This window comes from Anomaloglossus baeobatrachus, chromosome 1 (assembly GCF_048569485.1).
Source record: "Anomaloglossus baeobatrachus isolate aAnoBae1 chromosome 1, aAnoBae1.hap1, whole genome shotgun sequence".
Classification (NCBI taxonomy): domain Eukaryota; kingdom Metazoa; phylum Chordata; class Amphibia; order Anura; family Aromobatidae; genus Anomaloglossus; species Anomaloglossus baeobatrachus.
This window is the reverse complement of record NC_134353.1, coordinates 54,252,011-54,273,922: the sequence shown is the minus strand read 5'-3', so window position 1 is coordinate 54,273,922 and position 21,912 is coordinate 54,252,011. Positions and strand designations below refer to the sequence as shown.

Genomic DNA, 21,912 nt, shown 5'->3' with positions numbered 1-21,912 from the left:
ACATCACCCCCTGTGAGGAGGGCAACGCTACTGTGGCAACTGGACCACTGGGGTGCCACATTATGGTTTCAAAAGATGCTGGAGGAGGGCCGTAGGGGCCGAACAGGCTGGAAGTGAAACATGGGTGCCAAAGGAGGAGTAAAGAGGAGAGGACTGAGATGACCAGAGGCCCCTGTACGGGCTGCCCCTTTGACATAGACAGTTGCTAAGTCCCTGAGTGCCTCGTATCCTTGTATGTTGTTGGCCATGGAACGCCAAAGTTTGCATGACCCCTTTCTTTGTTCTGTTGTGCACACTGCACAACCCCATCTGGATTGAGGAGTTCTGAGCTATGAGAGAGTCACTATCTCACTATCATCTTTGCACCTCTTTAACACAAATCTTTAATTTCTTGACTGCAATTAATTCTGATCCGTGTCACATGGACAGCACAAAGATGTCATAGAGACTGCACACTGATGTCATCCGGATGGCACATTGATATCACACAGATCTCATCCAGACGGCACACTGATGTCACATAGATGTCATCTGGATGGCACATTTGAAGCGACCGGTGGTAGGGCCGCGGGTGTGTGTGTATGCTCTATTCCAACAAAATCCCCATACTCAGATTTTACCGGTAGTAACATTTCTTTACTATGAAACATATTTATAACACAGTCAACCGAACTATCTGCACACATGTGTATGGTGGAGTCCCCGGATCTTCACTCCTTCCGGGTACGGAGCAAGGGAAAAAAAAAGAAAAGAGAAAAAAAAACCAAAGAAATGGTGGCAACTTTCCCTAACTTTCCCTACAATCACGTACCAGTCTATCCCAGAAGAAGATGCCGCTCCCACGTCGCAGGCCTGGAGTCTCACGATGATGGGTCCCGGTGCAGCGCTGAAGGGATGCAGCTCCTCGGTCTTCTCCTTTGATCTTCTCCCGCTGGTAACGGATTCTAGTCAGTCTCTTAGTCCCGGGGCACACCGAGCAGAAGAAGGGAGGTCACGGTTGCACGGATGGCTCCCTTGTGTCGGTAACGGCCTCTGCACTTGCACTCAGGGTGCGATGCTCTGCAGTCAAGTTGTCACAGCCCCTGGATATGCACTCCGGGCGCGATGCTCTGCAGTCCGGTTAGATCCTCGGTGAAAACAGAGTCCTGCAGACCGGGGATGGCAGGAACCACTTCCACAGGGTGATTCTTCCAAGAATCCAGTTGCAAAAGAGCCCTCTGTTCAGGGAGACCACACGTAGTTCTGTCCTGGCTGAGCCCCGGGTCTGTACTCTCTTGCCGCTCTTTTTCTTCCTGGTTCAAACACACGAGCTGTAGGGGATTTCCCACCTCTGTGTCTGTGATTGCACAGTCTGACACTGCCCCCTTGTGGGCAAGTGCTGAAGCAATGTTCAAATCCCTTTCTACATTGATGATGCAGTCTGAATTGTTGATCCCATTACATACCCCCCCACTTAAAGGTTGGCAGTCCCTGTCAACTACCGTCGGTTCCCAGGCAGTGATGACTGCAGATGTCACAGGGGTTGGTTGAAAAGTGGGCCATACATACTGGTCCCTGTAAGACTGCCCGGGCGGGATCCCAGCAGTGGTGCAGTCAGTGCGTCTCAAGGGTCGGTTGTTCCCCTCCCCGTCACTGTCTTTACGCCCCACTTCAGTCAGCACTCCGGGGGAAGAACTGGGTTGTGTAGGTGGGTCACCGGTCTCAGAGTCGACGTGATCACTATGCTGGGAAACGTCTGTGACGTCAGTCGTGTCGGCAGCGTCACCCCCTCCGGGTACTGTGGTAGGGGAGTCAGTCTGGGATCGGCAGGGACGCAACATATTTCGGTGCACAGTGCAGATGCTGCGACTGTCTTCACCCCGCACTCAGTATACATGCCCGTTGGGGTAGGGGCGTTCGATTACCCGGTAGACCTCAGTCTCCCACTTGGCTCGAAGTTTCCCTTGTGGCTTCTTGATACGGAGCAGGACTAGCTGTCCCAACTTCAAGGGTTGCTCTTGCACGGGGAGTGGGTCAGCATGTATCTGGCCCCGGATTTGTTGGCTCACCAGCCGATGTACAGTCTCCATCTTCTGTCGGTGAGCATTTAGCCAGGAGGGGTAGTTATGGCAGACATCATCTCCAGGGCGGAATAGGTTCAGGTCATGGACCCCTTTTCCGGGGCGGCCAAAGAGAAGGGTGTGTGGGGTGTAACCAGTCACGGAGTGGACCTGGTTGTTGTAGGCCCATACTAGATCGGGAAGGAATTGGGGCCATTGGTCTTTCTTATCATCGGCCAAGGTGCGGATCAGCTGGAGTAGAGTCCGGTTGAAGCGTTCACATGCACCGTTCCCTTGTGGGTGGTAAGAAGTGGTCCTCGACTTCTGGATCCCATACATCCGATGCAGTTCTTCGATGACTCGGCCTTCGAAACAAGCCCCCTGGTCGGAGTGCAACCTCTCCGGACACCCATAGACGTGGATGAACTGTCGACAGATGGCCCGTGCAGCCGATTCAGCCGTCTGGTCTTTGGTAGCAACAGCGACAGCGAATTTTGTGAAGTGATCCACCATGACTAGGCAGTACTGATAGCCACTGCTCGCCGTCCCAATCAGCAGATAGTCCACCATCAACAGCTCAAGGGGCCTGGATGTTTTAATTGTCTGGACAGGTGCACGCTGCTCAGGGGACTTGTGTAGTTCACAGGTGTGACAGGTTTGGCAGACGTCTTCAACCAGCTTGCGGAGCCCCGGACAATAGATGGACGGTTGAATCCACCAAAAGGTCTTGTCTATTCCGAAGTGTCCATTCCTTTTGTGGGTTTTGGCCACCATCTCACGGGCCAATTGATCAGGCACCACAACTTGTGTGCATTCCTCCAGCATGTGCAACAAGAGAACCTTCCGGTATAGAACTCCTTCTCTCAGAATCAGCCGGTCCCACTGACTGAGCAGGGTCAAGGTCCCGGTAGACAGTCATGCCCGTATATCGGCGGGAGGCTTCTGCTGCCGCTTCACCCATTGTTTGAGTAGAGCCCATTCAGGGTTCTGGTCCTGGAGCCTGCACCACTCCTGGGGTGGCAAGGCGACCCCCACTGGTGTTCCAGCTTCGCCCACAACGAACTGGCAGTAATCCATCATCTGTTGGGCGAGCTTTGCAAAGTCAGGCGTCTCGTCCCCTTCTAAATCTTCATCCCGGTCTCGGTTGAGTAAGGGGTATGACACTCTAGACTGGTTGTCCGCATTTTGATTCTCAGCTCCAGCCCTATATTTGATCTTGTAATTGAACTTGGAGAGCCGGGCCATCCAACGCTGCTCCATGACTCCAAGCTTCGCATTTTCTAAGGGGCCAACGGGTTGTTATCGGTCAGGACTAGTACTTCGGTCCCCGTGAGGTACCCTGCAAATTTCTCCGCCATAGCCCACGTTAGGGCCAACAGCTCCAGCCGGAACGAGCTATAATTGGTGGGGTTCTTCTCGCCCTCATGTAGGGACCGACTGGCATAGGCTATGACCCGTTCCTTGCCTTCTTGTACCTGTGAAAGTACTGCCCCTAGACCCTGTAGACTGGCATCGGTGTGTAGTTGGAAGGGCAGGTTGTAGTCCGCATATGCCAGGATGGGGGGAGACGTTAAGGCACCCTATAGGGCTTGGAAGGACTCTTCCTGGCTGGGTCCCCAGCTGATGGGTCGTCCTCTGGGGCTGTTGGTGGTCCCTCGAAGCAGGTCATGCAAGGGTGCAGCAAGCCGGGCGAAGTTTTTGACGAACCGGCGGTAGTAGCCGGCCAACCCCAGGAAAGCCCTGACCTCCTTGACGTTTGTGGGATGCGGCCAATCCCGTACGGCGGCTATCTTCTCTGAAGACGGCTGAACACCTTCGGCTGAGATCCGGTGGCCCAGGTAATTGATCTCGGGCTGCAGAAGACGGCACTTGCTGAGTTTCAACTTCAGGCCATGTTCTCTCAACCTACTGAACACATGGCCCAGCTGCTGCAGGTGTTCTTCAAATGTGGCCGAATAGACTACAATGTCGTCCAAGGAGATGAGGGTGAAGATGAGATGAGGGTGAAGTCAAAGTTGAAGTCTCCAAAGGCTCCATCAGCCGCTGGAAAGTCCCCGGCGCGTTGTTCAGACCAAAGGGCATCCGGTCGAACTCGTACAGGCCCATGGGTAGGATGAAAGCAGTCTTCTCTCTATCTTTCTCGTGCATGGGTACCTGCCAATATCCGCTGGCCAGATCCAACGAAGAGAAGTATTTGGCTTTCTTCAGGGCTGTCAGGGATTCTTCGATCCTTGGCAAAGGGTATGAGTCCCGGGTGGTGCAAGCATTCAAACGGCGGTAGTCCACACAGAACCTCAGGGACCCGTCCTTCTTCTTGACTATCACCACCGGTGCAGCCCAGGGGCTCTGGCTTTCTCGTACCACTCCAGCGTGTAGCATGGAATTCAGGAGATTTTTCACTTCTTGGTATTGCTGGGGAGGTATTTGGCGGTACCTTTCACGGATAGGAGCAGTGTCACCTGTGGGGATTTCGTGCTTGATACTGGTGGTGCACCCAAAGTCGGTGTCATGCCGGGCAAAGGACGCCTGATGCTCTTGAAGTAGCTCTTCCACCTGGGACACCTCCCGTTTGGAGTATTGGGATACGTCCAACTGACACTTCTCTCGTAGTTCTCGCCCCGCGTTGGTGTCACCCACGACAGCGGCCATGGCAGAGACCGTCACTGTCCAATCTCCCTCTGTAGACGGTACAAACTGGAGGGGGCTCATAGGGTTCACCTCTTCGATTAGAGCCTAGACTCGGGCGAGCTGTGTCCCGGCTTCTAGGTCAACGCTCACGTTAGCCGTGTTGCCCAGCCTGACAGGAATTCTTCCCTTTCTCACTACTGCTAGAGTTCGAGCGACTAGTGGATTCAGCTTCCCTTCCTTCGAGCTGTGCGGCTCAATCAGCACCTCCACGCCTTCAAGCTGTCTCGTGGTGCTAAGGGGTAGAGTGAGATAACTGTCTCTTTCCCAGCCGGTAAGGTGATCCTAGTATGGCGGGGTAAGGTGATCGTAGCCAGCGGCAGTTGTTCTTCTGTCATTCGCTGGAGGTTGCAGTTCCGGACCACTTGCTGAAAGGCACGGCGGGTGGCCCTATGTGCGGCCACTTCTTGCCAGTACTTGGGCCCCCTCTTGGTAAACAACACCAGATTCAGGTCTTTCAAGATGTTCATCCCAATAATCATGGGCGTTTCTGATCCAAAGCCTTCCCTGACCACGATTATCCCTCTCTTCCCGAGATCTTGGCCACAGATTTCGGTGTTCATCCAGGCAACTCCCGTCACCGGAATGGGTAGATTATTGGCTGCTTTGATCTTGATGGCGGTATCAGGGTCATAGGCAACCCGCGGCTTTAGACATTCTTCGTAGAACTGCTCGGAGATGGTGGATACCTGAGACCCAGTATCCATTAACCCTTGTATGGCGATCCCTTCCAGTAATACTTCCAGGGTGGGGCTATTTGATGCAAGTTTACTCCGTGGCTGGCTCTGTTTTCCTACACCCCTCTCTTTGGCCTCCCCTGCCAAGTGAGCCTCTTTGGCAGGGGCGTCTAGTTTAAAGGCGGCCGCTGTTGTGGGACATGACTTGCTGGTTCTGGTAGATTGGACCGTGGATGAACTTGAAAGTTCTGGGGGCAACGGTTTGCTCTATGGCGGGGGTCGCCGCATGTCCAGCATCTTCCCATCGGCCGGCTGGGTTGTTGTCTCGCTTGCCGGCCCGCCTGTTGGTCTAGGGTGAGCTGTAACACCTGTTTCTGCAACTCTGCCACCATCTGATTCAGTTCTTCCGTGTCGCTGTTCGGAGTCCCGATACCAGATATGGACCTGCAAGCCGCGGTATATGTCTGTGTCTCCACGACAGGTCCCCTTGAACGTTCTATAGCTTCTTGTTTGACCTCAGCGAATGTAAAGGCCGGATTTATCCGGAGTAGATCTTGCAATGAATGGTTAAGGTACGGGTCTCTCAATCCGGTCACGAACTGATCTCTCAACACCAGGTCACGGGCACCCGTACTAGCTATCTGTTCTTCTTTTCTACAGGCTTGTTCTAGCAGCACTTGAAGGGCATTGGCATATTGAGGAATGTCCTCCGACTCGAGCTGAGTACGCCGGAAGAACATATAGCGCAATGTTCCCGCATATGTGGTCAGCCCATAGGTGTTCTCCAGCACCCGCACCAAGTCATCCAACGTACGCTGGCCCCTAACCGTCTCCAGCCTGACTGTCGTCCACGCTTCCCCCTCTAATGTTAGCATGGCCATTTCTGCTAAGGTCTTAGGATCAGTGTTATACATTTCCCCCACTATCTTAAGTTGTTCAGTCCATTCAGTTACAGGGTAGTTCCGTCCGTTAAACTTTCTCACCTGATTGACAATAGACGTCGGGGGAGCCGTCCGGTTATAAGTTACTACCGGGGGATGATTTTGTTGGTCACACATCCTGCCGACTACGCCACATGAAGCGACCGGTGGTAGGGCCGCGGGTGTGTGTGTATGTTCTATTCCAACAAAATCCCCATACTCAGATTTTACCGGTAGTAACATTTCTTTACTATGAAACATATTTATAACACAGTCAACTGAACTATCTGCGCACATGTGTATGGTGGAGTCCCCGGATCTTCACTCCTTCCTGGCACGCAGCAAGGAAAAACAGAAAAGAGAAAAACACAAAGAAATGGCGGCAACTTTCCCTAACTTTCCCTACAATCACGTACCAGTCTCTCCCAGAAGAAGATGCCGCTCCCACGTCGCAGGCCTGGAGTCTCACGATGATGGGTCCCGGTGCAGTGCTGAAGGGATGCAGCTCCTCGGTCTTCTCCTTTGATCTTCTCCCGCTGGTAACGGATTCTAGTCAGTCTCTTAGTCCCGGGGCACACCGAGCAGAAGAAGGGAGGTCACGGTTGCACGGATGGCTCCCTTGTGTCGGTAACGGCCCCTGCACTTGCACTCAGGGTGCGATGCTCTGCAGTCAAGTTGTCACAGCTCCTGGATATGCACTCCGGGCGCGATGCTCTGCAGTCCGGTTAGATCCTCGGTGAAAACAGAGTCCTGCAGACCGGGGATGGCAGGAACCACTTCCACAGGGTGATTCTTCCAAGAATCCGGTTGCAAAAGAGCCCTCTGTTCAGGGAGACCACACGTAGCTCTGTCCTGGCTGAGCTCCGGGTCTGTACTCTCTTGCCGCTCTTTTTCTTCCTGGTTCAAACACACGAGCTGTAGGGGATTTCCCATCTCTGTGTCTGTGATTGCACAGTCTGACACTGCCCCCTTGTGGGCAAGTGCTGAAGCAATGTTCAAATCCCTTTCTACATTGATGATGCAGTCTGAATTGTTGATCCCATTACACATTGATATCACACAAATCTCATCCGGACGACACAAGGATGTCACACAGATGTCATCCGGATGGCACACTGATGTCACACAGATCTCATCCGGACGACACAAGGATGTCACACAGATGTCATCCGGATGGCACACTGATGTCACACAGATCTCATCCGGATAGCACACTGATGTCACACAGATGTCATCCGGATAGCACACTGATGTCACACAGATGTCATCCGGATAGCACACTAATGTCACACAGATGTCATCCGGATGGCACACTGATGTCACATAGATGTCATCCGGAGGGCACATGGATATCACACAGATCTCATCCGGACGACACACTGATGTCATACAGATGTCATCCGGATGGCACATGGATATCACACAGATCTCATCCGGATGACACACTGATGTCATACAGATGTCATCCGGATGGCACACTGATGTCATACAGATGTCATCCGGATGGCACACTATGTCACACTGATGTCATGTACTGTGTACATGTTGTTCGTGAACCCATAGACTTCCATTGACCTTTGTCATCCATGCTGATGCTAAAAAATGGACATGTCTCCTTGTGGATAACACAGACACACGGTCCCTGTAAAAACACAGAGGTATGGAGATCAACACCTATTTTAATAAGTATGTGTGTGAAAACGGACACCACAAATACTGGAAACACGGATGTGTGACGGGGGCCTAAGACAGTTTGGCATGTTTGTATTGTCTTCTGCTTGCTTTTAGCTTCTTCAATTGCAGATTGAATGTCCCTTTACTTAGGATTGACCAAACCTCTGCTAAGTACTGACATTTTGCAAATACCATGATTCTTGAAGAATCATTGGATTCCTGTATTGTATTTAATTGTGCAATTAAAAGGAAACATCTTCCATATCACAGATTATTATTATTACCATTGACGCGGTTACTTTGTGAGGCGCATTAGGCAGTCAGACTATTGACTATCCTATAATTCTTGAATCATTTCTACCTTCCAAAGTAAAGGGTTCGGTTGTAGAAATATCCTTCTGTCTCATCTTTATTTCAGTACATAGCAAATCTGAGGCTAAATGGCGTCTTTGGCCACAACACCGGTCAAAAGACCCGAAAATGGTCCCCAATAGCCCAGGAGAAGACAACCTCATTTGTCAATGACTTTGTGGCCAATCACTTGCCATAGGACTCTCATCTATTTCATTAGACAGTGACCCCTCAATCACAACCATTATTTTTAATAAATCTACCATCCTATTCTCTGGATATGTGGGGTGGACCAGGGATTGATCCTTCATTGGTCTTATTTTTGTAAAATGTTTAACGCCAGTATTATAAAGTAAATTTTACTTAAAAACTCCTTTAATCATCATCAAATGTTCATGAGTGATAACATGTCACGGACGTCATGCACATCCAATGAATCAGAAAATGACCTATTATTTAAATCAGGTTTTTATACCTCATACATTTATATATATATATTAAAAAAAAATGATACTTTTATGGCTCTATTTTCATTTTTTTTCTTTTCCAATTTCCATTTTAATGTTTTGAAAAAAAAAAATCAGAAATCTTGCAATTTTCGCATTGGCTACTAGCCCTAATATTAGACTCATATTTGCTGATCTGTAAAGAAGACTTTTCAGCAGTCTCATTACAGACAGGATTACAATTACAATAACACCTTTCTAAATTCAGTAGATAACACAGGATCTTCCATTCACAATAGGTGGTGTCACAGCTGACCTCTTCCTCCTTCTGTGCAATGACTGATAACACCTCTGAATAGAGTAGATATTACAGGATCCATCATTTACAATAGGTGCTATGTCAGCTAACCTCCTCCTCTAGTGCAATGACTGATAACACCTTTATATATAGTAGACAACACAAGATTCATCATTTACAATAGATGATGTCACAGCTCCCCTCCTCCTTCTTTTGTACAATAACTGATAACACTTCAATGTACAGTAGATAACACAGGATCTACCATTCACAATAACGGATGTCACAGCTCACCTCCTCCACCTCCTGTACAATGACTGATAATGTCTCTATATAAAGTAGATAACACGGGATCCACCATTCACAATAAGTGATGTCACAGCTCACCTCTTCCGCTCCTGTACAATGACTAATAACACCTCTATATATAGTATATAGCACTAGATCCACTATTCACAATAGATAATGTCACAGCTCACCTCCTCCTCTTGTACAATAACTGATAACACCTCTATATACAGTATATAACACAAGATCCACCATTAACAATAGGAGATGTCACAGCTCACCTCCTCCCCCCTGTACAATTTCTGCTAACACCTCTATATACAGTAGATAACACAGGATCCACCATTCACAATAGGTGAGGTCACAGCTCACCTCCTCGCCCTCCTGTACAATTTCTGCTAACACCTCTATATACAGTATATAACACAGGATCCACCATTCACAATAGGTGAGGTCACAGCTCACCTCCTCCTCCTGTACAATTTCTGCTAACACCTCTATATACAGTATATAACACAGGATCCACCATTCACAATAGGTGATGTCACAGCTCATCTTCATGTACAATTTCTGATAACACCTCTATATACAGTAGATAACACAGCATTCACCATTCACAATAGGTGAAGTCACAGCTCACCTCCTCCTCCTGTACAATGACTGATAACACCTCTATATATAGTATATAACACAGGATTTATCATTCACAATAGGTGATGTCACAGCTCACCTCCTCTTCCTGTACAATTTCTTATAACACCTCTACATACAGTAGATAACACAGGATTCAGAATAGGAGATGTCACAGTTCACCTTCTCCCCTTCCTATAGAATGATGGATAACACTGTTATATACAGTAGATAACACAGGATCCACCACTCACAATAGGTGATGTCACAGCTCACCTCTTCCTCTTCTACAATCACTGATAACACCTATATATACAGTAGATAACACAGGATCCACTGTTCACAATAACCACCATGTCACAGTTCACCTCCTCCCTCTATTTGGACTCTAATATTTGCTCAGTGTGACAGATGTTTAATTTTTTATTATAGGTTATAAGATTATTTTTTTTAAACATATATACAAGGGACTGCTGATAAGTCTTTTGCTTTGTGATCTTTTTTGTTTCTATAGTAACGAATGTTACATCACATGAAGCCTAAGGCTGGTTTCACACTACGTTTATTTAACATCCGTCCATAACGTTTTTTTAGCGGACAAGCGGATCCAGTGCAAATGCGTTTTCATTTCAATGCATTTGCAATGGACTCGCGTTAACATCCGTTCACCTGCGTTTGCGTGCGTTATAGTGAGGATCCAGTGACTTGCAGTTTTTTAACATGTTTCAAAAACGCTACTTGTAGCGTTTTTGAGCTGCGTCCAAATACTGCAAATTGCTGGATCCTGACTAAACAGCATGCAAACGCAGGTGAACGCTGGCGTGCTGATAGACAGGATCCTGCTTTTGTACTGAGCATGCCCAGAAAGTACTGAGCATGCCCAGAACCAGTCTCGCGTGATCTGTCTCTCTCTCCTCCTCCCTCACCCTCTCTCTCTCTATCTCTGTCTTTCCCCCTTCCTCCCCTTCCTCTCTCTCCCACCTGAGAGCTGCGGACACTCGTAACCAAGGTAAATATCGCGTAACCACTTCTCTTAGTTACCCGATGTTTACGTTAGTTACGCGTGCAGACAGCCCTGCTCCTAGCAGCTGCAGACACTCGTAACCAAGATAAATATCGGGTATCCAAGGCCAATGTTTACCTTGGTTACCAGCGTCTGCAGCTGTCAGATGCCGGCTCCCAGTCTAGTTCCCCTCACTCCCGATCACATGACTCCAATGCCCGCCCCTAAACATCCAGTGACAGGATCCTGCAAAATAACACATGCGTTTGCATGCGTTTTTTGCAGTAAAAGCAGGATCCGCTTTTCCGCTAAAAAAACTTTATGGACGGATGTTAAATAAACGTAGTGTGAAACCAGCCTTAGGTGTCTAATATATGTTTTCAAAATTTTGTGTTTGTTGCTTATGGCAACAGTGTTCTACGCACGCGGGAAAGCAAAATGTTGGAGTCTAATGCGATATTCACAGCAACTGAGAGCAGAGGAGGGATAAAATTCTGGTTTCTGCAAGGAAAGTCCACGAAGGATATTCATGGTGATATGTCACAGACACTGGGTTGCCAAATATAAAACGGGCCACTTCAGCACCAATGATGAGGAACGTCCTGGACCACTGAGAGTGGTTGTTGTTCCGGAGATCGTCGATGCTGTACACAATCTCATACTGGAGAATCCATGAATTTCAGCTAAAGCAATAGCAGACATCATGGGGATTTCCCATGAATGTGTTTGTGTCGTTATCCATGAACATTTGGACATGAGGAAGCTTCTGCAAAGTGGGAGCCCAAATGTTTGACAACAGATCAGAGAAGCATATGAGTGACAACTTCCCGGTCCATTTGTCAGTGTTTCCAGGCTGATAAGAACTTTCTGGAGTGACTGGTAACTATGGATGTGACCTGGATTTATTTACATGACCCTGAAAACAACGAGCAGTCAAAAGAGTGGAGGCACAGTGGTTCTCCTCTTCCAAAGAAGTTCAGGGTGCAAAAATCAGCTACTAAGGTGATGGCATCTGTTATCTGGGATAAGGAGGGCATGCTGCTAGTGGACTAACTTCAAAAGGGTTCCACCATCAATGAAAAGTATTACATTGAACTTTTAGACCAATTGAAGGCAGCTCTGAAGGCCAAAAGGCACGGTAAGCTGTCCAAAGGAATCTTGTTCCTGCAAGACAACGCCTCCGCTCACACTGCACAAGCGACCACGGCAAAACTCAGCCGTGGTTGAGCTGGGCTTCCAGCTGGTTGACCACCCACCTTATTCACCAGATCTAGCGCCCTCTGACTATCATCTGTTTCCAAAGCTGAAGAAACACCTCAAGGGTACCAAATTTCACACCATTTCTGATGCCATGGCTGCTACAGATGTCTTGTTTGAGGTACATCCAAAATATTTCTTTTTGCTAGGCTTACAGAACTTGGAATACCGATGTAATAAGTGTGCTGACATCAGTGGAGTATGTGGAATAAATGTAAAGTTTCATCATCCTATCTTGTTTCTTCCTGGGTAAAGCCAAAGACTTAGGCCAGTGTTAAGCCCACTTTACACACTACAATATATCTTACAATGTGTCGGCGGGGTCACGTCGTAAGTGACGCACATCCGGCATCGTAAGGTACATTGTAGTGTGTGACAGCTACGTGCGATTGCAAATGAACGGTAAAACGTTCATCGAACGCACGTCGTTCATTCCTCATGAATTGAACGTCAGGTTGTTCATCGTACCCGGGGTAGCACACATCGCAGTGTGTGACACCACGGGAGCGATGAACAAATCTTACCTGCGTCCTGCGGCTCCCGGCCAGCAATACGGAAGAAAAGAGGTGGGCGGGATGTTTACGTCCCGCTCATCTCCGCCCCTCCGCTTCTGTTGGCTGCGTGACGTCAATGTGACGCCGAACGTCCCTCCCACTCCAGGAAGTGGATGTTCGCCGCCCACATCGAGGTTGTATGGACGGGTAAGTACATGTGACGGGGGTAAATCGTTTGTACGGCACGTTCAACAAAATTGAACGTGCCACACATACGATGGGGGCGGTTACGATCGCATACGATATCGTATGCAGAATCATAACATGTAAAGCAGGCTTTACACTTGCGAGTGCCTCGAGTGTATCTCACGTGAGTCTTGCGGTGCATCACCCGGCACGTACTCCCACTCTCCTCACAGGGGCGAGTCGGTTGCATGCATCTCTATGCAGCTGAGACGCACCTGTGAGGAGAGTGTGAGTCCGTGACGGGTGATGCACCGCAAGACTCGTGAGAGGCAATCGCAAGTGTCATATCGGCCTCATCAGCAGCCCCTTGTAAATGTTTTAGAAGAATGATAAATATAAAAACCTGATTAAAACAACTGCAGCTAGCAGCTTTTCCCATAATATAGTATGCTCAGAGTAGGAGTTCAGAAGGCAGACGTCTATACACATTCTAGGAAGTATGCGTTTAATATTATGGCTGGTGTGAAAATTGCAAGAAGTTTGAATTTCTTTTTTTCAAATAAAGTGAAATCTAAAAAAAAAATATAATTTTTGTTTCAAAAATATTTTTTTTGCAAAAAAGCCAGGAAAATAGGATATTTTCTAATTCCACATTTCTACACGATGGAGATAAATGACCATATAATACTTTGTCTGAGCCCATAGACCACTATACCCGCCTCTCTGAAGCCCCTTCATTTCAGCAAATATTGAGGGTCTAAGCTCTCAGACCCCATAAATAAGGAGTTCTGACATATCACTCCCATAGATAAGGAGTTCTGACACATCACCACCACTATGCTACCCCCTTCGCTGGCCAATGGACTGTAATGGTATTAAAACTTAATATTTATTTATATTATGCCCTTATTAGCTGTCATAACCAAGAATTATAGCAATTCCACAGCAGTGCCTAGCATCGGCAGCATCCACATACACTCACAACCTGCAGCAAGGCAGTAAAGAATACTTGCATTTGCAAAAATTTTACCCAAATTTCCATAATTGCCGTATGTCATATTCACGTGATCTATGGGTCAGAAGAGGCACCCCGTTCTCTCGACTTAGTTTTTATGTAAATATTAATTATTACTGACTTTCCATATGGGATCTTAACACACAAGTGGAGCAAAATGGGACGTGAATTATTTTCTATGGCTGACATAGCTGGGATATATTTGCTTTTCTTCTGATGTAGACCATTTCCTCTTTTGAATTGAATAAAATCCTGAACAAAAAAAGATTAATCTTTTAAGTTGGGCCCGTCTGCACCCCCTCTAGACTTACTACAGGAGCCGATGGTTGAGGTCTTTGTTGCTCCACCTACATGTTTCCCAATAACTTCAACTTGGGATTTATCTAAGGAAATCCCTCTCTTTTTTTGGTCACTGCTTAGATTTTGATTCCTTTCGGAGGAGCAGAATCGGAAATAAAACCTAAATAGTTGAAAAGAGTCTCAACACTGAGAAAAAGAGGAATTTAAAGGCTTCTGGGTATTCCAATTCACAAGAAATGTCACCTATCGGCTGGAATTCATGAAGCTCGAAGACAATGGCACCAATGAAGATAGCTGTGTCCTGAGCCTATCCTAGATCCAGCCGGCAGCAAGGGAGCAACAGGGGAGAGTGGGGAACATATGTTCTAGAGGTGGGACCCATACTGATCGAAAAATAATCATTTAACTCATAGGTGATCATTTTTTTAGAATGGAATACTCCATGAGGTCCCAATACATCTTCATTAGGTTGTTAGAGCCTTCTTTCTCCGGTGAATCGTTAGGACACCACCATACACATTGCTGGCTGATCCCACTTGAAATCAGCTGGCATGGCTGACTTTGTGCTAATGTGAATGGAGGCCTTAACATTATAACGATGGGTCAAATCTAGACAGTAAGTAGGTCAATGCATAATTGAGATTTCTTGTAAACAGAGTATGGGCAGTATCACAGAAGTGGAATACATCTTTCCGGAGGACCTTTCAACCAAGGATGGGATGTGATTCCACCCTGTAAGATCAGGATGGCCTTTCCTGATGGTTAACTAGGCTATCCCGATCTCACCGGATAGGACACCGCCCTGTCCCAGCCACCAGGAATATTGCTCCTGCACGGAGTTGTAGTTCACTCAGCCGAACCCAACACCATCAGGGGCAAGTAAATCTGTCTGCAAATAGAGCTCTTTTCCTTTTGGGGGGATTCTGATTGTTTTTTTATACCCTAAATCACAAGGCAAGGCTCTTTAAATTGTCAATATAGACTTCTAGGACTTCTACGTCCAATAGGTGGTGTTATCTCTCTCTTGGTCCATTCCAATACCTGCAGCACATACTGTATGCATTGATGACATGCACTTTCCCTCTTTTTCAATCCATGGTGCTGTACAGACCAAATGCTGACAATGATTTCTCCCCTTGATTGTTGTATATTTAGAAATATGCTAGAATTTGCTAACGTGAGAAAATCCCTATACAAGCTTACATTATGTGGGCAGGGTCACGTTTTTCTTTCACATCTGTTTTCATGAATATCTCATTGACGAGAAGATGGCTTTGAGTCTTATTTTCACCGTGGGCAGAATTATTAGGCAAATGAGTATTTTGATCACATGATACTTTTTATACATGTTGTCCTACTCCAAGCTGTATAGACTGAGAGCCAACTACCAATTAAGTAAATCAGGTGATGTGGACCTCTGTAATGAGGAGGGGTGCGGTGTAATGACATCAACACCCTATATAAGGGGTGCTTAATTATTAGGCAACTTCCTTTCCTTTGGCAAAATGGGTCAGAAGAGAGATTTGACGGGCTCTGAAAAGTCCAAAATTGTGAGCTGTCTTGCAGAGGGATGCAGCAGTCTTGAAATTGCTAAACTTTTGAAGCGTGATCACCCAACAATCAAGCGTTTCATGGCAAATAGTCAACAGGGTCGCAAGAAGTGTGTTGGGCAAAAAAGGCGCAACATAAGTGCCCATGAATTGACGAAAATCAAGCGTGAAGCTGCCAAGATGCCATTTGCCACCAGTTTGGCCATATTTCAGAGCTGCAACGTTACTGGAGTATCAAAAAGCACAAGGTGTGCCATACTCAGGGACATGGCCAAGGTAAGGAAGGCTGAAAAATGACCACCTCTGAACAATAAACATAAGATAAAACGTCAAGACTGGGCCAAGAAATATTTAAGACGTTGAAGGGCAGAGAGCTCCACTCCGACTCAGACGCCAGCAAGGTGGAGGTGGGGGGTACTGGTATGGGCTGGTATCATCAAAGATGAACTTGTTTGACCTTTTCAGGTTGAGGATGGAGTGAAGCTCAACTCCCAGACCTACTGCCAGTTTCTGGAAGACAACTTATTCAAGCAGTGGTACAGGAAGAAGTCGGTATCGTTCAAGAAAAAACATGATTTTCATGCAGGACAATGCTCCATCATATGCATCCAACTACTCCACAGTGTGGCTGGCCAGGAAAGGTCTAAAAGATGAAAAAATAATGACATGCCCCCCTTGTTCACTTGATCTGAACCCCATAGAGAACCTGTGGTCCCTTATAAAATGTGAGATCTACAGGGAGGGAAAACAGTGCACCTCTCGGAACAGTGTCTGGAGGCTGTGGTGGCTGCTGCACGCAATGTTGATCGTAAACAGATCAAGCAATGACAGAATCTATGGATGGTCGGCTGCTGAGTGTCATCATAAAGGTGGCTGTATTGGTCACTAATTCTTTGGGTTTTGTTTTTGCATGTCAGAAATGTTTATTTCTAAATTTTGTGCAGTTATATTGGTTTACCTGGTGAAAATAAACAAGTGAGATGGGAATATATTTGGTTTTTATTAAGTTGCCTAATAGTTCTGCGCAGTAATAGTTACCTGCACAAACAGATATCCTCCTAAGATAGCCAAATCTAAAAAACCCCACTCCAACTGCCAAAAATATTAAGCTTTGATATTTATGAGTCTTTTGGGTTGATTGAGAACATAGTTGTTAAACAATAATAAAAAAAATCCTCTAAAACACAAAATGCCTAATAATTCTGCAAATGGTGTATATTCTAAAAACCTTTTGTGAAGTCAATAAAAGGTTTTCAACAGCCCAAAAAAGCAGAAAAGGGGCCTCTCTCAACTAAGAAAAGAAGCCAGTCAGCCATACAGTGCTGGCCAAACGTATTGGCACCCCTGCAATTCTGTCTGATAATACTCAGTTTCTCCCTGAAAATGATTGCAATCACAAATTCTTTGGTATTATTATCTTCATTTAATTTGTCTTCAATGAAAAAAAAAAAAAAATTGTCATAAAGCCAAATTGGATATAATTCCACACCAAACATAAAAAAGGGGTATTGGCACTGTTTAAAAAATCATGTGATGCTTCTCTAATTTGTGTAATTAACAGCCCCTGTAACTTACCTGTGGCACCTAACAGGTGTTGGCAATAACTAAATCACACTTGCAGCCAGGTGACATGGATTAAAGTTGACTCAACCTCTGTCCTGTGTCCTTGTGTGCACCACATTGAGCATGGAGAAAAGAAAGAAGACCAAAGAACTGTCTGAGGACTTGAGAATCCAAATTGTGAGGAAGCATGAGCAATCTCAAGGCTACAAGTCCATCTCCAAAGACCTGAAAGTTCCTGTGTCTACGGTGCGCAGTGTCATCAAGAAGTTTAAAGCCCATGGCACTGTGGCTAACCTCCCTAGATGTGGAAGGAAAAGAAAAATTGACGAGAGATTTCAACGCAAGATTGCGCGGATGGTGGATGAAGAAGCTCGACTAACATCCAAACAAGTTCAAGCTGCCCTGCAGTCCGAGGGTACGACAGTGTCAACCCGAACTATCCGTCGGCGTCTGAATGAAAAGGGACTGCATGGTAGGATACCCAGGAAGACCCCACTTCTTACCCCGAGACATAAAAAAGCCAGGCTGGAGTTTGCCAAAACTTACCTAAGAAAGCCTAAAACGTTTTGGAAGAATGTTCTCTGGTCAGATGAGACAAAAGTAGAGCTTTTTGGGAAAAGCCATCAACATAGGGTTTACAGGAAAAAAAAGAGGCATTCAAAGAAAAGAGCACGGTCCCTACAGTCAAACATGACGGAGGTTCCCTGATGTTTTGGGGTTGCTTTGCTGCCTCTGGCACTGGACTGCTTGACCATGTGCATGGCATTATGAAGTCTGAAGACTACCAACAAATTTTGCAGCATGATGTAGGGCCCAGTGTGAGAAAGCTGGGTCTTCCTCAGAGGTCATGGGTCTTCCAGCAGGACAATAACCCAAAACACACTTCAAAAAGCACTAGAAAATGGTTTGATAGAAAGCACTGGAGACTACAAAAGTGGCCAGCAATGAGTCCAGACCTGAACCCCATAGAACACCTGTGGAGAGATCTCAAAATGGCAGATTGGAGAAGGCCCCCTTCACATCTAAGGGACCTGGAGCAGTTTGCCAAAGAAGAATGGTCTAAAATTCCTGCAGAGCATTGTAAGAAACTCATTGATGGTTACCGAAAGCAGTTGTTCGCAGTTATTTTGGCTAAAGGTTGTGCAACCAAGTATTAGGCTAAGGGTACCAATACTTTTGTCTGGCCCATTTTTGGAGTTTTGTGTCAAATGATCAATGATTTGATTTTTGTTTCATTCATTCTCTTTTGTGTTTTTTAATTGCAAGCAAAATAAATGAAGATGATAATACCAAAGAATTTGTGATTGCAATAATTTTCAAGAAGAAACTGAGCATTATCTGACAGAATTGCAGGGGTGCCAATGCTTTCGGCCAGCACTGTGTATATATATATATATATATATATATATATATATATATATATATGTATATATATTCAAGTGGACAACACCTTTGAAGGCTACACAGAGGTTAAAGGGAGTGTGTCCGTAGGTTCTTCCCTTATAAGCCATCTATGTCCCTATGATACCTATGTCCCTACCTTGATATCTGCAATCCGATGTCCAGAGAAATCCACATTTTTCTTAATATATAAATGAGCTGTTTAGATCTTTGGACAGAGAATCTGCTTTTAGAGGTTATTTTAAATGGAAGGGGGCGTTACCAGTGTGAGACATGTAATGACTGACAGTCTGTCTCCTGATCTACATGTCTCACTCTGGTAATGCCCCATTTCATTTACGATACTCTCTAGAGGCAGATTGTCCGGCCCAAAGATCTTAACAGCTCGTTTACATATTAAGAAAAACGTGGATTTCTCTGGAATAAGACATCGGATCGCAGATATCAAGGTATCAATTTATTAAAATTTCTATGTCCTACATGCCCATATAGGCAGCTTAGAAGGGCTCAAGATACCCTTAAAGAAAACAAATAAATGATGGTCTGTCACCTCCTGATACAGTGAAATAGCAGGTGTCATACTCACATTAACCAGTAGTGCCATGGTTAATGGAGTCTTACTGCGCCTTTTTTAAGCTTGTTCTGGTCCTGGAGTCTTCGGTTCTCTTTACGGCAGCTGCTTTCGGTTGAGCCACCTTCTGCTCGGTCTCCCCTGTGTCTGAAGACATTAACCAAGGAAAAGGGAGGAAGGGAGGAAGAGAGGAGTGGAGAGTGTGCAGGTGATCTTTATCTCAAATCTTCATGACACAGACATATATATGGAAATGGATGTAATGAGCTCGGATAATTACTGGTCAATTACAATACGTGAAAAGCAGAACAAGAAAAAAGAACATATACGTCAGTCCCCTACAGCAGGACACATATCAATGGTCCTTATTTACTGTCACAGTCATTATAGGGTGAATGCCCCTTTATGATGTCCATGGTAACATTCGGGAATGTCGACAATGGTTCTCATCATGTTTTTGGACATGACCAAAGAAAGAGAACAACCCTTGATATCAAACTGTACCATCCATTTTCCTATGCTCAGGTATGGAGGTACAAGTCGCTGGACCTCTGATGTACATTTTTGCCTTGTTATAAGTCTGTGTTGTCCATTGTCCATATCTATCAATGTAGATTTAAGCGGGCTTTACACGCTATGATTTTGCTACAGCGATCTCGTTGGGGTCACGGAATTTATGACGCACATCCGGCCGCTGTAGCGATCTCGTAGTGTGTGCCTCCAAGGAGCGATTTTGGATTGTTGCAAAAACGTCCAAAATCGCTCCTCGTTGACATGGGGGTCCGCTCCCAATTATCGATACTATCGCTTTCCCGTTGTTCCTCGTTCCTGCGGAAGTGCACATCGCTGTGTGTGACCCCCGTAGGAACAAGGAACATCTCCTACATGCCGCCGGCCATAATGCGGAAGGAAGGAGGTGGGCGGGATGTTCGTTCCGCTCATCTCCGCCCCTCCGCTTTCATTGGGCGGCCGTTCAGTGACGCCGAGCGGACCGCCCCCTTAGAAAGGAGGCGGTACGCCGGTCACAGCGACATCGCTATGCAGGTAAGTATGTGTGACGCGGGTGCGCGTTTTTGTGCGCGATGGGCAGCGATATGCCCGTTTCGCACAAACAATGGGGGCGGGTCGCATGCTAGCGATATCGGTACTGATATCGTAGCATGTAAAGCCACCCTTAGGCGATGGATGTCTCGAAAACACAATTAATGAAGAGCAATGGAGATAGGGCCACTTTACACACTACGACATCGCTAAAGTGATGTCGTTGGGGTCATGGAATTTGTGACGCACATCCAGCCGCTTTAGCGATGTCGTTGCGTGTGACACCTATGAGCGATTTTGAATCGGTGCAAAAACGTTCAAAATCGCTAATCGGTGACATTGGGGTCCATTCCCAATTATCGTTGCGCTGCAGGTACGATGTTGTTCGTCGTTCCTGCGGCAGCACACATCGCTGTTTGTGACACCGCAGGAACGAGGAACCTCACCTTACCTGTGTCCGCCGGCAATGAGGAAGGAAGGAGGTGGGCGGGATGTTACATCCCGCTCATCTCCGCCCCTCCGCTTCTATTGGCCGGCCGCTTAGTGACGTTGCGGTGATGCCAAACGCACCTCTCCCTTGAGGGAAAGAATGTTCGGCAGTCACAGCGATGTCACTGCACATGTATGTGCGTGTGACGCTGCCGTACCGATAATGTTCGCTACGGCAGTGATCACCACATATCGTCCGTACGACGGGGGCGGGTGCTATCGCGCTCGACATCGCCAGCAAATGCTAGCGATGTCGTAGCGTGTAAAGCGGCCCATAGAATAAACATTGTCCAAAGAAAGAACAATCATAAATTATTTTCTGTATTCAGACACCAGAAAGGACAAGACCATACATTTAGTTCTCTCAAGTGTAGTTTTTGGAAAATGCTGAAAAATACAGTATATGTTAAAAATATACAGAGATGTGGGGGGTCCCATAGATGTCCACAGGAGTGCATCATTAATACTTACCCATGCCTATAATGCTACCTACAACTCTTCTCCTCCCTGGGGAACACATGTAAGCAACCACTAGACACTGACAAATGTCTATTACCAGATGGTTGAAGGGAGTACAGAATGGCATCATGAGCAGTGTGTGAACCCCAGGACGCAGGTTGTGGACCCTCAGCATTTTATCATACGGCTGCAGTGTGTGCACCCTCTGCTCCTCATCTCTGCTCCTCATCCTACTAAAGTAACAGGTTGTGCACCCTCTGCTCCTCATCCTAAAGTAACGGGTTATGCACCCATCTGCTCCTCATCCTACGGTAGCAGGTTGTGCACCCTCTGGTCCTCATCCTACTGTAGCACATTGTGCACTCTCTGCTCCTCATTCTATGGTAGAAGGTTGTGCACCCTCTGCTCCTCATTCTATGGTACCAGGTTGTGCACCCTCTGCTCCTCATTCTATGGTACCAGGTTGTGCATCCTCTGCTCCTCATTTTATGGTAGCAGGTGTGCATCCTCTGCTCCTCATCCTACTGTAGCACATTGTGCACCCTCTGCTCCTCATTCTATGGTACCAGGTTGTG

At 46.6% G+C, this 21,912-nt stretch overlaps 1 protein-coding gene across 3 annotated transcripts in view; it reads right to left on the bottom strand.

The window, feature by feature from the left end:
* Nucleotides 1-21,912, bottom strand: part of REEP1 (receptor accessory protein 1) — a 172,301-nt gene that overhangs the window by 13,957 nt on the left and 136,432 nt on the right. Inside the window, exon 7 of one of the 3 annotated variants that reach the window (XM_075346789.1) lies at nucleotides 19,364-19,495. The exons of the other annotated variants lie outside the window; for them this stretch is intronic. Within the exon in view, the coding sequence (XP_075202904.1) occupies nucleotides 19,395-19,495 (101 nt within the window). The 3' untranslated portion in view covers nucleotides 19,364-19,394. The remainder of the gene's footprint in view (nucleotides 1-19,363; nucleotides 19,496-21,912) is intronic. 3 annotated transcript variants of the gene reach the window in all.